Genomic DNA, 17,567 nt, shown 5'->3' with positions numbered 1-17,567 from the left:
GCAAGTAAGCACAAGCAGGAGAAGAGCGGATCTTTCTTCTTCCAGAGTCCTTATGTAGGCTTCTAGCAGAAGGTGTGACCCAGATTAAAGGTATGCTGGCATGCCTGGATCTGGAGCTTGCTTTGTCCCAAACTGACCTTGAACTCAGAGATCTGCTTGCCACAGTCTCTGGGATAAAGGTGTGCACTGCTTTGCCTGGGCCTAAGCTTTTCTTGGCTACGGAAACCTCAGGTCAGAAACCTATGTCTTCCTGCCTCAAGATCTGGATCACAGGTGTGCCCTCCACTTCTGGATTGTAGTTCCTTCCAGGTCTAGTCAAGTTGACAATCAGGAATAGCCATTACAGTTGTGTCATGATAGATTCGTATTTTCAGTTTCCTTTTGTTTCTGTGGTATTGAAGACTGAGCCCAGGGCCTCATGCACTCTACTCCCAAGCCACATCGCCAGCTTTCACAATGCCGTGATATTTAAAGTCTAAATCTTCGATGGACAAATGTCTGGCCAGTGGTCATGGAAGGCTGCCTTCTAGCATAGGTTCTTCACCTCAAGTGTATGTATGCTTGCTTTTGCCAGATAAACATGCTTACAATGGACAGAGTTGTAAAAGTTAGTTTGCAGTTAGTCTTAAATGTTATTGGGCCATTGAAATGGCTCAGCTGGTGAAAGTACTTGCCATTTTAGCCCTACGACCTGAGTTCAGTCCCCAGGATTCACGTAAAAGGCGGACAAGGAGAGCTTTCTAGACCTTTCCTCTGCTGCTGCACACATGGCAGTGATAAATAAATACAATTTTAATGTTTTTACCTGAAGACTTTTAAAATGCCATTTTGAGACTAAATGTCAAACATTGCTTAAGTTATAAAGTCAGTTGGTGGGAAATATTTACATACTGAACAACAGAAAATACAAAGTATTTAATGGAAATGGTGGAGAAGTTGGAAACTTTAGCAATGACAATCTATTGCTAAATTATTTTACTTGCTCTTTAAATACTGTTTCAGTGAGGCCAGATTTCTGAGGATGCAGGGATGTGAAAATGAAAAATAGTGAAATTGTTGTTATCAAGAGTTGGATAAAGAGGGATAACAAAAGAATTCATTCTTAAGAATTTGAGATTATGTTCAGTAATGCAGATTTCTCAGAATTATAAATGGCTTGTTTCTGCTTCGCCTATCAGGCAGCTGTTAAATGATTAAAACTGAAGACCTTGTAAAAAACTAAAAGTTTAATGTTGAATGAAAGATACTATTTGTATTTGCGTCATACGACTACATATTTGAAAGGGCGGACCCTCTCGGGACCGTTCTCAGGTAACTGCCGCTGTATTGTGCTGTGCCTGGGAAGCCCCACTGTACTCAGGAGAGAACGAGACTGAAAGGCAGTGATGTCTACATAGAATGAAGATAGCCTCTGCTCACTGGCCTGCAGTGTGCAGTGCTATGAGGAGGCTGTGGAACTGATGCCCCTTGCTGGCCTCTGCCTTGTCCTTCCCCATCTTGATCCCTAGGTCTCCCGTCCCTTCAGTACAAGCCATTTTTTCTAGGTTTTTACTGCAATATTTTCCTCTCACTCTGCCTCTACTTTATCGTCCGTTTCTATTTTCCTTCTAGTTTTTTCTTCAGCGATACCTTCAATTAGAGTGACTTCAGTTAATGTATTCTGGGGTCAGTATATTCATAGTTGCCAAAGGACCCAGGAGTGAGTGTTACTTCTTGTATTTGGTATGATGGGAGTACTGTGGGCAGATGTCCTGAGTCCCCTGAATGCCATTTTTGCTTTGCAAAAAAAAAAAAGGAATTCTCCTGTACCAATCTTCATGTGCAATATTTTTTTCTGGTCTTGGGAGTCAAACTCAGGACCTTACACGTCTTAGGCAAGTGCTCATGGGGCTATAGCTCTGGCCTTTACCTATCTCACATGGCTGGGCAGTGGCATGGCTATGTGCATCGCTTTGTTCCTGTTCTATTTTGTTTTTTGTTTTTTTTTAAATTTCCTACTCTGTGTGCATGTGCACACACGTGCATGCTGGCCCCATGCCATGCTATTCATGTGGAGGTGGCTCTCTCCCTTTCCCTTTCCCTGAGTCCTTGGCCTGCTTGGTGGGCTTTCCCTGAAGAGCCATCTTACTGACCCTTGTTGTTATTTGAGACATGATCTCATGCAGTGGCTCAGGCTGACACGGAACGTGTGACCCTTCTGCCCCAAACTTCCAAGTGCTGGACTTACGGTGTTTGTCACCTCTCCTGGCTTTCCTCTGAGTGCTATTTAAAGTGGGCGTCATGGGTATGTGTTACTAATGCAGACTTCCTACGGCATTGCATGTGCTGTGTCTAGTTCCTTTCTCTGTAGACCTGAAAGGTGTTTGTGGCTTAGAAGAAATAAAAAGACACTTTATTAATTGGAAATATTGCTCCAGATTTGTTCTATTTGCATCATATAACTGTACTTCTATCTTGTCTCTTTAGACTATTTTCTTTCTTTCTTTCTTTCTTTCTTTCTTTCTTTCTTTCTTTCTTTCTTTCTTTCTTTCTTTCTTTCTTTCTTTCTTTCATCTATTTTATTTATGTGAGTACACTGTAGCTGTCCTCAGACATACCAGAAGAGGACATCAGATCTCATTATGGATGGTTGTGAGCCACCATGTGGTTGCTGGGGATTGAACTCAGGACCTCTGGAAGAACAGTCAGTGCTCTTAACTGCTGAGCCATCTCTCCAGCCCTAGACTATTTTCTAATTGTCTATAGGGAGCATAATAATATCAGTGTTATAGTGGCAGCTGTCCATTGAAAGAGAAAAATACAGTTTAGTATGAGAAGGTGTGTAGACGTGTGTTTTACCTTGCTTTATTATTTATTGCAGCAATTATCATTTATTTAAAATGTATCATTGCATGTGTATGGGTGTTTTGCCTGTATGTATGTGAAGCCACTTTTCCAGCTACTCAGAAGTTTTTCCTTAAGTGCCGGTTATGTGCCAGGCATTGCTGAGAAAGCTGGGAATAAGGCTCTGAACCAGGCATCCTCACTTTCTGTTGTAGATGTTTTATGAGCAGGAGTATTATGTCTGTCTCCATCACAGGACAGCAGAAATGGTGGTTGGAAGAACACTGGGCTCTGGCTCTGTGTCTGGTCTGGGTTAGACATGAGCAGCCATCTAAATGCTATGTTCCTTTTTCTGACTGGTCAAAGGAGGAGATGAATACACTGAGCAGCTGTTTCTAGAGGCAGAATCTTGCTGGTAGAGATGCATTTTCAGATACAAGTGGTGTATGTATATTAAGATGTATGTAGTCATGATTGTGATTATGTGAAATATTTTGTTGTAAAATTCACATGCAGTTCATTCCTGCTTGGTTGGGAGAATCTTAAAATAACCTAGATGTTTAAAGACACTTGAAAGACATAAAGTGCACTTGTTTTCTCTTCTCTTCACAGAAGAAGATAATGCTGAATATGTTTTTAGACACCATGATGGCCGACCCTCCTCCCCAGTGCCTTGTCTGGCTACCTCTCATGCACAGGCTTGCCCATGTGGAGAATGGTGAGCACGGCTTGACGCTGCGTCCCTCAGGTGGTAGGGAGGAAGACACTGTAGTGTTCTTAGCTATTATTGTGAAAATTGTAATTGGCATTTGCCTGGTTCGTCATCATTGCAGTTGCAGCTTTTGTTTTGGGAAGAATAATATTTCTTTTGTCACAAAAGTGGAAGTCTTGTCTCGGAGGAGTCTGAGAAATAATAAAACCTGGCGGTATGGATGCATTGCTTCAGCCCGAGGTTACAGGCAGCCGCATGTTTATGTTTATTTGCTGTAGTCAGACATTTTTTCCCTCTTTTAATTTATCAAAAAACTGGAGCCCTGCAATATTATCAGTCAAACTTAAGTTGAGTTTTGAATAATTAAAACATTGCTAAGATAAAATTTAGTTTAGGCCTCCTGTCTTCTATTTTTCCCTTTATGACTAAGTGTGTGTGTGTGTGTGTGTGTGTGTGTGTGTGTGTGAATTCAAATGGTACTTGCTTCTTAGAACCCTCTTGGTGTTTTGTGCTGGTCATTTCCATATTCAGGTTGTCTGGATGTATTAAAGGGAAGGCCGTCACTTTTCTATGCAACCTTCTTTCTCTCCAGGTTTGTCTGTCTCCCTCTTTGCCACAGGAGGAAAGAAGGCATAGCTGAGAGGTTGCTGATTGAGCAGAATCCTCCTCCTCGCTTTTCTCTCACGCCTGTCATTTTTTAGTCCAGCCTTTTTTTTTTTGTTTTAAACTTATATATGCTTTTTGCATGTATTTCACAAGCATCTCAGTTTCATGATTTTTTTTAAAAGATTTATTCTATGTATATGAGTACACTGTAGCTGTCTTCAGACACCCCAGAAGAGGGCATCAGATCTCATTACAGACGGTTGTGAGCCCCCATGTGGTTGCTGGGAATTACTCAGGAGCTCTGGAAGAGCGAGCAGTCAGTGCTCTTAACCACTGAGCCATCTCTCCAGTGCTATACTTACTTATAAGTGGCAAATAAGTCCTAAAATTATGGTATGTTTTGGGGGGGTTGTTTGGTTTTGTGTCTTTCCTGTGTTTTGAATTACTATTTTAAAGATAATTTAAACTACTATTTAAAAGCTGCACGTGGTACCTGTAATACCATACTTAGGAGATAGACATAAGAGCGTCAGAAATTGGGTTGCATCATTGGCTATATATTGTGTTCACACCCAGCCTGGAAGACATAAGACCCCATTTAAGAAATGAAACAAAAGAACAAACCAAAAAAAAAAAGAAAAAAAGGGACATATATTTAAAATTTTTGTTGTTGTTATTGTTTTTTTTTTTTTTTTGAGACAGCGTTTCTCTGTAGCCCTGGCTGACTGTTTTGGAACTCACTCTGTAGACCAGGCTGTCCTTGACCCCAGAAATCTGCCTGTCTCTGCCTCCCAAGTGCTGGGATTAAAGGTGTGCACCACTGCCCAGCCCTATTTATTTGTTTTACAGAAGTTAAATTTATTGTGTTGGTTTACAAATCCTGATGTATACACATTATGAAGTTAACTGGTTCATACTGCACTTTACAAAAGCAGCACTCTCAGCGATCTCTGAGCAGTCCTAGTGACGGACCCACTCCCAGATCTGCCTGGGCTGGCTCTTACCTCTCCGCTGTGTGAGCATGCTCAGAAGAGACTAGAAGTAAGTCACAAAGACATACATGCTCAACCTAAATTCCCAGAGTGCATTTGATAATTCTTCTACTAAACTGTGACATTTAATATTAACGTAAAACTTTGCAAATGTTGTCTGTACCGATGTGGGAGCTGTACCAGGTGATGGCTTGGTTTCTGAGTGCACACTCTTGCCAACATTCTTGTACTTTTTGGAACTGCAGTGTCAGAAGTTAGACAGTTTAGAGACTTTGTTCTGTCTGTTTCCATCATGGCTGTTACAGTAGGTTTTGCTTTCTTCCGTATTGCTTCTGCCTTCAGCTGACTGTCTTGTTCTCTGTCCCCTCTTCTTGCTGGTTCCCAGTCTTCCATCCTGTGGAATGTTCCTACTGTCACTGCGAGAGCATGATGGGCTTCCGATACCGGTGTCAGCAGTGCCACAGCTACCAGCTCTGCCAGAACTGCTTTTGGCGTGGCCATGCCAGTGGCCCTCACAGCAACCAGCACCAGATGAAGGAGCATTCCTCTTGGGTAACTCACTGCTTGTCTTTGATTGTGTGCTCTCGACTATCCACTCGGCTCGCATGCAGTACTTGGTGGGGTGTCCTGTGGGTGCCCTGCCCCATAGGATGTGGTGTCCCGAGAACGTGATGTCAGCATGGGTGCTGGAGTTCCTCCTCACTGAGTTTTAAAAGAAGACTTTAAATCTTCTGGGTGGTGCAAATGTTAACTGCATTTAAAATGGGCTCAGCAAAGTAAAAAGTATGTTTCTTTTGATTTGAAATATTATACAAAGGGTCTCTTCCTCGTGTTTCTTCCCTTGAGCCTTGAGTTTGGTTTAAGCCAGTTTTCCTCACAGCTTGATTGTGTCTCTGGCACAGGGAAAGCAGCGTGCAATACCAGAGATAGCTTGGAGAAAGACTATTTTACAACATAGCTACATTCCTTTCTAACCTTCAAAAGTAGCTTTTAAATAATACTTAGGTGGTGGCCAAGCACAGTGGTGTACACCTGCAACCCCAGTACTGAGGGGTAGATGCAGACAGAGAGCTCTGTGAGTGCCAGGCCAGCCTGGTCTACAAAGTGAGACCCTGTCTCAAAACAAAACTAACAAAACCAACATTTGGGTAAAGATTGATATCTTCTCTTCCTGTGCTGTTTATAGATCATGTAATGTGAATCTCATTAAGTATTTTTCTTCACATCTTTGACTTACTATAGTTTTTGTTGTCTGCTTGCTTTACTAAATGATAGAAGACCACACAGAGCCAGAAGTGTGGTTCAGGATATAGGGTTTTACCTCTGTACCTGCTGGACAACTACTAGAAGGCCTTAATAACTGAGTTTCTTCACCCCTTTATTTTTCTTAGAATTCAATAAAAAAAATTAAATAAACCAATACCAGAAAATAGTTAAACGGAGAAATGAAAAGAAAATACAGAGTATTCTGTTTGACTATATTGACAGAATTGGTGATGGTGTGTCAAGGATACAAGTGTCATGGGGTTGAGTTTCAGTTAGAGCTAACTATAAAACCGTATTCCACTGAACATCTTACTCTCTGGCTGGACATTCCGGTACTGGGTTTTGGTTTAAGGTAATTCTTTAATTTTTTTGTTTTGTTTTTGTTTTTTCAAACAGAGTTTCTCTGTATAACCCTAGCTGTCCTGGAACTCACTCTGTAGACCAGGCTAGTGTTGAACTCATTAATCTACCTGCCCCTGCCTCCCAAGTGCTGGGATTAAAGCATGTGCCACCATTGCCTGGCTAAATTTTTTTTTAAGTGGAAGACCCTCTATGTAATTTTTCTCTCCTTCTTTCCTTCTTTCCTTCTTTCCTTCTTTCCTTCTTTCCTTCTTTCCTTCTTTCCTTCTTTCCTTCTTTCCTTCTTTCCTTCTTTCCTTTCCCTCCCTCCCTCCCTCCCTCCCTCCCTCCCTCCCTCCCTCCCTCCCTCCCTCCCTCCCTTCCTTCCTTCCTTCCTTCCTTCCTTCCTTCCTTCCTTCCTTCCTGTTTTGCTATTAAGTAAAGATAACTTGATTTTCATTTTCCTACCTTATACAACCCACTATGCTAATTGATTGGCACTGTTTCTTGTGCAGATTTTAGTTTAGATTCTTGCCCTCACTGAGACAGGTTTTGCTCTTTCACTTTTGGTTTTGCTGGTGAGCTTCAGTGAGAATCTCATTCTCAGCGTTGGGGTGTGGAGAGATTTTACTCCTGACGTTTGAACTTGCTCATTTACCAAATTTAGAATCTTTTCCAAACTGAGGAATTTGCATATATTTGAAAATCAGTATCTGAATACTGCTCTGTGATTTGCAGAAACACTTTTTATACACTCTTGGACTTCTGAGTTGTAGCATATATAAAAAAGTGCAAGCTTGGTGTTGATTATTCCTGCAATTCCAGTACTCGGGAGGGTGAATCAGGATCACCATGAATTCAGACCAGTCTGTGTTTAGACTTTATCCTCCACCACGAACAACAAACCAGTGTAGATTCCATAAATGAATTCTTACTTATTTGAGCCTCTCAATACTCCTGTGAAGATTCTTTGTAAATATTTGTCATTTTGATTTCATCTTGCTGTATTTTTCCTACCTTGTGAATTTGTTTTTTTATAGTAAGTTAAGATTTCCAGAAATCTTGAATTATCAGCTTATATAATTTTAAGTCTGCCCGGGCATTGGTGGTGCACACCTTTAATCCCAGCACTCTGGGAGGTAGAGGCAGGTGGATTTCTGAGTTCGAGGCCAGCCTGGTCTACAGAGTGAGTTCCAGGACAGCCAGGGCTGCACAGAGGAAACCCTGTCTCAAAAAAACAAATATATATATGTATACATATATATTTATACGTGTGTATATATATATATATGTATACATATATATATATATATACAACATATACATATAAGTCTGATACTATTAAAAGTTCAGTTATGAATGTTGATGGATTGCATGGCTGGGCATGGCACATGCATACTGACAGTGTGTGTATCTATATGAAATTTGTTCTCAAAATTAAGAATATGCGAGGTTCCAGTCCTGAGGCCTCTGGCGGGAGCCCTCAGATCTCCGCTTCAGGATCCAGAACAGCCTGGGCTGCAACGCCAAATCTCTAGGTCCTACAAGAAGCAAGAGGGGCATCCCGGAGGCCGGCTGGGAGGAGTCAGTGTGCTCTGGTGAGTCCAGCAGGCCCCTGCGGGAGCCTTCAGGTATCTGCTTAGGGATCTGAACAGCCTGGGCCACAGCACGAGGTCTCCAGGAAGTGCAAGAGACCTGGTGTGCACCCGGAAGCAGACTGGGAGCGCACAGCTTGCTCCGGTGGCACGGAGCTTATGTTCCAGTCCTGAGGCCTCTGGCAGGAGCCCTCAGATCTCTGCTTCAGGATCCAGAACAGCCTGGGCTGCAACACCACATCTCCAGGTCCTGCAAGAGGCAAGAGGGGCATCCTGGAGGCTGGCTGGGAGGAGTCAGTGTGTTCTGGTGAGTCCAGCAGGCCCTGGGGGGAGCCTTCAGGTATCTGCTTCGGGATCTGAACAGCCTGGGCCACAGCACCCTGTCTCCAGGCAGTGCAGGAGGTCAGCTGTGCACCAGAGGCCACCTGGGAGAGGCAGTTTGCACTGGTGAGTCCAGCATTGACAAGACCAACTAACACCAGTGAGAACTAGATGGCAAAAGGCAAATGCAGGAATGTCACTAACAGAAATCAAGGCAATATGGCAGCATCTGAACCCAGTTCTCCTTTAACAGCATGTCCTGAATACCTCATCACACCAATAAAACAAGATTTGGATTTTAAATCACTGGTCATGATGCTGGTACAGGAACACATGAAGGATATACTTAAAGAAATTCAGGAGAAAATGGATCAAAAGTTAGAAGCCCTTCCAAGGGAAACACAAAAATCATTGAAAGAATTTCAGGAGAATACAAAAGCCAGTAAGGAGGAAATGCAAAAATCACTTAAAGAAATACAGGAGAACTTTGGTCAACAGGCTGAGGTCATGAAAGAGGAAACACAAAAATCTGTTAAAGAATTACAGGAAAGCACAAACAAGCAAGTGAAGGAGCTAAGCAAAACCATCCAGGATCTAAAATCAGAAGTAGAAACAACTAAGAAAACTCAAAGGGAGACAAATTTGGAGATAGAAAACCTTGGGAAGAAATCAGGGACCATAGACGCAAATATCAACAACAGAATACAAGAGATAGAAGAAAGAATCTCAAATGCTGAAGATACCATAGAAACCATGGACTCAACAGTTAAAGAAAATGCAAAATGCAAAAAGCTTGTAACCCAAAATATCCAGGAAATCCAGGACACAATGAGAAGACCAAACCTAAGGATTATAGGCATAGATGAGAGTGAAGATTTACAACTTAAAGGGCCAGCAACTATCTTCAATAAAATTATGGAAGAAAACTTCCCTAACCTAAAGAGAGAGATGCCCATGAATATACAAGAAGCCTACAGAACTCCAAACAGACTGGACCAGAACAGAAATACCTCCCGTCACATAATAATCAAAACCCCAAATGTACTAACCAAAAGAATATTGAAGGCAGTAAGAGAAAAAGGCCAAGTAACATATAAAGGAAGACCTATCAGAATCACAGCAGACTTTTCACCTGAGACTATGAAAGCTAGAAGATCCTGGGCAGATCTCATGCAGACTCTAAGAGAACACAAATGCCAGCCAAAACTGCTATACCCAGCAAAACTCTCAATCACCATAGATGGAGAAACTAAGATATTCCATGACAAAACTATCCACAAACCCAGCCCTACAAAGGATAATAGGAGGAAAACACCAATACAAGGAGGGAAACTTCACCCTCGAAAAAGCAAGATAGTAACCTCTCATCAAACCCAAAAGAAGTTAACCAATCAAATTAAAGAAATAGCATCAAAAATGACAGGAAGTAACAATCACTATTCCTTAATATCTCTTAACATCAATGGACTCAATGCCCCAATCTAAAGACATAGACTAACCGACTGGATACGTAAACAGGACCCTACTTTTTGCTGCATACAGGAAACATACCTCAGGGTCAAAGACAAACACTACCTTAGAGTAAAAGGCTGGAAGACAATTTTACAAGCAAATGGTCTTAGGAAACAAGCTGGAGTAGCCATTCTAATATCAGATAAAATTGACTTTCAACCCAAAGTCATCAAAAGAGACTCTGAGGGACACTTCATGCTTTTACTCCATAGTGATCTGATAGGAGGCATGGGATTAGTTCGATCTTCTTATATTTGTTGAAGAAAAATACAGCAAGAAGAACTCTCAATCCTGAACATCTATGCTCCAAATGCAAGGGCACCCTCATTCATAAAGGAAACTTTATTAAAGCTCAAAGCACACATTGCACCTAACACAATAATTGTGGGTGACTTCAACACTGCACTTTCCTCAATGGACCGATCAGGAAAACAGAAACTGAACAGGGACACAATGAAACTAATTGAAGCTTTGGACGAAATAGATTTAACAGATATATATAGAACATTCTATCCTAAAGCAAAAGAATATACCTTTTTCTCAGCACCTCATGGTACCTTCTCCAAAATCGACCATATAAATTGGTCACAAGACAGACCTCAACAAATATAAGAAGATCGAACTAATCCCATGCCTCCTATCAGATCACTATGGAGTAAAAGTGGTCTTCAATAACAACAAAAACAACAGAAAACCCACATACACGTGGAAACTGAACAATATTCTACTCAATGACACCTTGGTCAAGGAAGAAATAAAGAAAGAAATTAAAGACTTTTTAGAACTTAATGAAAATGAAAACACAACATACCCAAATCTATGGGACACAGTGAAAGCAGTGCTAAGAGGAAAACTCATAGCCCTGACTGCCTCCAAAAAGAAAATGGAGAGAGCATACACTAACAGCTTAATGACACACCTGAAAGCCCTGGAACAAAAAGAAGCTAATTCACCCAGGAGTAGTAGAAGGCAGGAAATCATCACACTCAGGGCTGAAATCAATCAAGTAGAAACAAAGAGAACCATACAAAGAATCAACAAAACCAGGAGCTGGTTCTTTGAGAAAATCAACAAGATAGATAAACCCTTAGCCAGACTAACCAAAGGGCACAGAGACAGTATCCAGATTAACAAACTTAGAAATGAAAAGGGAGATATAACAACAGAAACTGAGGAAATTCAAAAAATCATTAGATCCTACTACAAAAGCCTATACTCAACACAACTGGAGAATCTGGAGGAAATGGACAGTTTCCTAGACAGATATCCGACACCAAAACTAAATCTGGATCAAATAGATCAACTAAATAGTCCCATAACACCTGAAGAAATAAAAAGGGTCATAGAAAGTCTCCCAACCAAAAAAAGCACAGGACCAGATGGCTTCAGTGCAGAATTCTACCAGACCTTCATAGAAGACCTAACACCAATACTCTTCAAACTATTCCACAAAATAGAAACAGAAGGAACTCTACCCAACTCGTTCTATGAAGCCACAATTACGCTGATACCAAAACCACACAAAGATCCAACAAAGAAAGAGAACTTCAGGCCAATTTCTCTTATGAATATTGATGCAGAAATACTTAATAAAATTCTTGCCAACCGAATCCAAGAACACATCAAAACGATCATCCACCATGATCAAGTAGGCTTCATCCCAGGAATGCAGGGATGGTTCAATATAAGAAAATCCATCAATGCTATCCACTACATAAACAAACTCAAAGAAAAAAAACCATATGATCATCTCATTAGATGCAGAAAAAGCATTTGACAAAATTCAGCATCCTTTCATGCTAAAAGTCTTAGAAAGAACAGGAATTCAAGGCCCATACCTAAACATTGTTAAAGCAATATACAGCAAACCGGTAGCTAACATCAAACTAAATGGAGAGAAACTTGAAGCAATCCCACTAAAATCAGGGACTAGACAAGGCTGTCCTCTCTCTCCATATCTTTTCAATATAGTACTTGAAGTTCTAGCTAGAGCAATTAAACAATATAAGGAGGTCAAGGGGATACAAATTGGAAAGGAAGAAGTCAAATTATCACTATTTGCAGATGACATGATAGTCTACTTAAGTGACCCGAAAACCTCCACCAGAGAACTCCTACAGCTGATAAAAAACTTCGGCAAAGTGGCTGGTTATAAAATCAACTCAAGCAAATCATTTGCCTTCCTATACTCAAAGGATAAGCAGGCTGAGAAAGAAGTTAGGGAAATGACACCCTTCACAATAGCCACAAACAATATAAAGTATCTTGGTGTGACTCTAACCAAATAAGTGAAAGATCTATACGACAAGAAGTTCAGGTCACTGAAGAAGGAAATCAAAGAAGACCTCAGAAAATGGAAAAATCTTCCATGCTCATGGATTGGCAGGATTAATATAGTTAAAATGGCCATCTTGCCAAAAGCAATCTATAGATTCAACACAATCCCCATCAAAATCCCAACGAAGTTCTTCACAGAGTTAGAAAATGCAATTCTTAAATTCATCTGGAATAACAAAAAACCCAGGATAGCTAAAACTATTCTCAGCAACAAAAGAAATTCTGGGGGAATCAGTATCCCTGACTTCAAGCAATACTACAGAGCAATAGTGTTAAAAAGTGAATGGTATTGACACAGTGACAGACAAGTGGACCAATGGAATAGAATTGAAGATCCAGAAATGAACCCACACACCTATGGTCACTTGATCTTCGACAAAGGAGCCAAAAACGTCCAGTGGAAAAAAGATAGCCTTTTCAACAAATGGTGCTGGTTCAATTGGAGGTCAGCATGCAGAAGAATATGAATTGATCCATTCTTATCTCCATGTACTAAACTTCACTCCAAGTGGATCAAGGACCTCCATGTAAAACCAGACACACTGAAACTAACAGAAAATAAACTGGGGAAGACCCTAGCGGACATGGGCACAGGGGAAAAGTTCCTGAACAGATCACCAGTAGCTTATGCTGTAAGATCAAGAATTGACAAATGGGACCTCATAAAATTACAAAGTTTCTGTAAGGCAAAGGACACTGTTAAAAGGACAAAGCAGCAACCATCAAATTGGGAAAGGATATTCACCAACCCTACATCTGATAGAGGGCTAATATCCAATATATACAAAGAACTCAAGAAGTTAGACCCCAGGGAACCAAATTACCCTATTAAAAAATGGGGTACAGATCTAAACAAAGAATTTTCACCTGAAGAAATTCGGATGGCCGAGAGGCACCTTAAGAAGTGCTCAACACCATTAGTCATTAGGGAAATGCAAATCAAAACAACCCTGAGATTTTACCTTACACCAGTCAGAATGGCTAAGGTCAAAAACTCAGGAGACAGCAGGTGTTGGCGAGGATGTGGAGAAAGAGGAACACTCCTCCACTGCTGGTTGGGCTGTAAGATGGTACAACCACTTTGGAAATCAGTCTGGTGGTTCCTCAGAAAACTGGACATGACACTTCTGGAGGACCCTTTTATACCTCTCCTGGGCATATACCCAAAGGATTCCCCAGCATGCAATAAAGACACACGCTCCATTATGTTCATAGCAGCCTTATTTATAATAGCCAGAAGCTGGAAAGAATCCAGGTGCCCCTCAAAGGAGGAATGGATACAGAAAATGTGGTATATTTACATAATGGAATACTACTCAGCAATTAGAAACAATGAATTCTCAAAATTTTTAGGCAAATGGTTTGATCTGGAAAATATCATCCTAAGTGGGGTAACCCAGTCACAAAAGAATACACATGGAATGCAATCTCTGATAAGTGGATATTAATTAGCCCAGAAGCCCTGAATATCCAAGGCACAAATCGTATAACAATTCCCATGAAGAAGTATGGAGAAGGTCCTGATCCTGGAAAGGATTGATCTAGCATTGGAGGGGAATATAAGGACAGAGAAAAAAAGGAGGGAAGTGATTGGAGAATGGATGGAGAGAAGGTGTATGGGACATATGGGGAGGGGGGATCCGGGAAAGGGGAAATAATTTGGAATGTAAACAAAGAATATAGAAAATAAAAATATTTAAAAAAATTAAGAATATGCATAGTAACTTGGCCCTTTGAGAAAGATGTGGGTGAATTTTGAGGCTGGATATACAGGAATTTCCATTTAACATAAAGATATCTTTTTTTTGGGGGGGGGGGTGGAGCAGGCAAATGCTCTACTGCTGAGCATTATAACAACCAATGTTGCCAGTGTAATGGTATGTTTCCTATTGTGTCTGTATTAATACTTGAAATGAATACTTCTGTGCTTGCAGCAGTAGATTTTAGTTTGTTTGACTGGTTTGGTCAAAGAAGTTACACTGTAGATTTGATACATGTGTGTTTCAGTGTTTGTAAGATTATTTTATTTTCCCAAAACCTCTAATGTTTTATCTAAGTAAACAAGTAGCAATTCAGTATTTCAGACCTCAGTCTATTTAATTTGTGTTCATTTCCAAAAAAAGTGCCATATGGTACTATATCCAATATTTCTCCTGTTCAACCATCATTTGTTCAGTAGAAGATATCTGAGTACTTGCATGTGTAATTCGTACAGTCATACCTCCAGGAACAAACCACTCAAAGGTTCCTGCCCTCTTGATGATGTTTTATAATATGAAAACAATTGCTAGGGCTTGCTCATGTCTCTTGTTTTCCCAGTCCTGCTGGGCATTTAGACTGCTTGCTGCACCTCTCCCCCAACTTTACTTGGATGGGACTATGTAAATAGTTCTCACCAGTGGAATGTGGACTGACAGCTGTGTGTCCTTCCACAAGACTGTCTCTGTCCTCTGCCTCCTCACTTCAGAGGATTTCATTAGGAACTGGTGGAGAGCTAAACTGTGAAATAGAAAACTGACCCTATCATGAATTGTCAGTAGAGAGAAGCATATGCCATCCCATTTGCCTGACATAGAGGCATGATTAGAACTGTGTGTCCATCACTGTTGAGACTGAGGCAGGAGATTGAAGTTTCAAGGCTACCTTGAATAACTTAGCAAGAACTTGTATCAAAATGAAATTTAAAAGGGCTGGGGGTGTAGCTCAGTGGTATCAGTGGTAGACCACTTGCCTGGTATTTGCAAGTGGGTTCAATTTCCAACACACATACGCACACACACACACACACACACACACACCAGCACAAACAAACAGAAAACCCTTTGTGTTAAATAATTAAAGTTTTCATTTTTTCCTATAGTACTTAATATTAGAAATGGATCACTAGTACAACTTAAAAGCGTGTGGTGTTGGCTTGACATACAGGAGTATAGCAGTGGGCAAATGAGTCAGATGGTGGAGGGGAAAGACAAGTCATGTGATACATCTGTAACCAAAATGGTAAATTTGTCTTTAGGGGTACTAAGAAGTAGCCTCATACCACCTGAGCCACGTCTTGGAAAGGATCATAACATGACTGTTAGCAGTGTGGTATTACAGGAAAGAGGTGAGCTTAGGAAAGATTGATTGGCTGGTTTATAATCAAAGATAAAAGAAATTAGAGAAAGCTCTGGTAGCTAGGGCAATATAAGGAGAAGAAAGCTGTTATTAAACCCTATTGAGTAAGAAATGAGAGCTGAGAATATTTACAAAGCCTCGTAGATGTATTCAGTTGAATAGACAAGCGAGGGCTGACTACAGAGCTTCCGTTTGTAGAGTTAAGGTCCATTAAGTCTGTATGAAGACAGTTCTCAGCATTCCCGCGAAATTCTGTTGGACAGATAAAGCTGGGACCTTGTTTCATGTGGCTTCTAGATGGCTCAGGCTTGAGAATAAGGGCTAGGGAAGAACTTTAGTTTCTGGCACATGGTACTAATGGGGAAACAAATAGATGAAAGGCCCACTGTGTTTCTGAAGGAATCATGTTGGCAGAGAATCCATGAGCCTGGACTAAAATGACCTTTGATTATTTGAGCTAGACAGTCACTTTAGAAACCCAGACCTTATTCTGATGCCAGGCAGGGGCAGGGATGAGTGCATTATGGACACCTCGTATCCTCAAAAGAGGGCGTGTCGGGGCACACTTGGCCACGGGGGTAAAGAAGAGACCTATGACCAGGTGTGGTGGTGCAAAGCTATGGAAGGTAGAAAAATGAGTTTGAGGCCAGTCTGATCTACATGATAGCTTGTTAAAACAAAGAAACCAAAACCCTCAGAAAGGAAGAAAAAGACCAAGCACACAGTTCCTGTTTCCATCCCCACTGTACCTTGAGAGTGGGAGAAGGTGCAGGTATCCGCTTTCAGGTTACAGATTGCACCACCAGGAGGTGCAATGGTCAGAGGAAGATGGTCTTAGATGCATTGACTAAATAGATCATAGACCTTTCCTGTGTCTGCTATGGGAGGTTGAGCATGTTGGGATACTTGTGATCATGGTGCTCACTGAGCCATCCTACCTGGGCAGATAACTCATTTATATAATTCATCTTCCCTGCAACAGAGAGGTACCCATGGCTGGTCTTCACCAGTGATTATTACCTCTTGGCCAAGACAGCTTAAAGTAGTCCTGCTCCCTCCATCCTAATTGTCTTTGTCCTTACCTGTGATACCCATTGTGATCTCTCCAAAGGAACTAGGTGAGGAAAGAGCCTTGGACAAAAGGAGGCTGGGTACATGGATGGATGGAGCCCTAGCCAGTTTGTCTAGGACTTGCAAGGAAGGAAGGTGCGAAATCAGGAGTGTAGAGGTGTGGAGGGGGTTAGAGACTGAGTACAGAAGTCATAGCCCTTGTCTGGAAATAGAGGAGCAAAGACTGAGCCCTCTGGGGAGGCTGTAGGAGTGATCAGTCTGAAGGCTCTGGGCAGGAGTGCCTTGCCAACTCAGAGCAACGAGGGAGCCAGCGGCGCCGAGTGGCACGACCCAGGGAAGAACCACAGAAGAGGCCAGGACACGAGCCAGGCTCGGTTGGCCATTGTCAGGTCTTCTGAGCGAAATGAGGACTCTTGGTAGAACTTGGGGCAGCATGTTTTAAATAGTTGTCAGTCTGGATGCTGGGTAAGACGTAAACAGGATAAGTAAAGGAGAAACATAGAGACTATTTGTGAAACATTATTCTATTAACTATGTTAGTTACTTCCCTCGTAGCAAAATATCCAACAGACCATCGTATTTGTCTTGTGGTTCAGGGAATCTAGTCCATCATGGCAGGGAAATGGTGGTAGGTGTTTCCACCTGACAGAGTAGGAGACAGAGAAAAAGGGATGCGCTTACTTAGCCGCATTCTCCTTTCCCTCTTTTATTCAGTGAGGGACCCCGGCCTGTGAGATGGTGCTGCCCAAATTCAGAGTAGGTTGTTGTCCCATTCCCCACCTCCACCCCACTCTGACAATGCAGATGTACCCAAAGGTGCGCCTCATTAATGACCTAGGCATTTATTGATTGAATTAAGTTGACAATAAAAAATAT

The 17,567-nt window shown here is 41.4% G+C and overlaps 1 protein-coding gene across 8 annotated transcripts in view; it reads left to right on the top strand.

Annotated features, from left to right (window-relative positions):
* Dtnb (dystrobrevin beta) overlaps nucleotides 1-17,567 on the top strand; it is a 211,315-nt gene that overhangs the window by 75,644 nt on the left and 118,104 nt on the right. For all 8 annotated transcript variants that reach the window (XR_007978401.1, XR_007978402.1, XR_007978399.1 and 5 more), the window contains 2 exons: nucleotides 3,436-3,541; nucleotides 5,519-5,685. Coding sequence is in view for 1 of the 8 variants with exons in the window: in XM_052186200.1 (XP_052042160.1) it covers nucleotides 3,436-3,541; nucleotides 5,519-5,685 (273 nt within the window). In the remaining 7 variants the exon portion in view is untranslated. The remainder of the gene's footprint in view (nucleotides 1-3,435; nucleotides 3,542-5,518; nucleotides 5,686-17,567) is intronic.

The sequence above is a fragment of the Apodemus sylvaticus genome, chromosome 6, assembly GCF_947179515.1.
Source record: "Apodemus sylvaticus chromosome 6, mApoSyl1.1, whole genome shotgun sequence".
Classification (NCBI taxonomy): domain Eukaryota; kingdom Metazoa; phylum Chordata; class Mammalia; order Rodentia; family Muridae; genus Apodemus; species Apodemus sylvaticus.
This window is presented reverse-complemented; position numbering and strand designations above follow the sequence as displayed.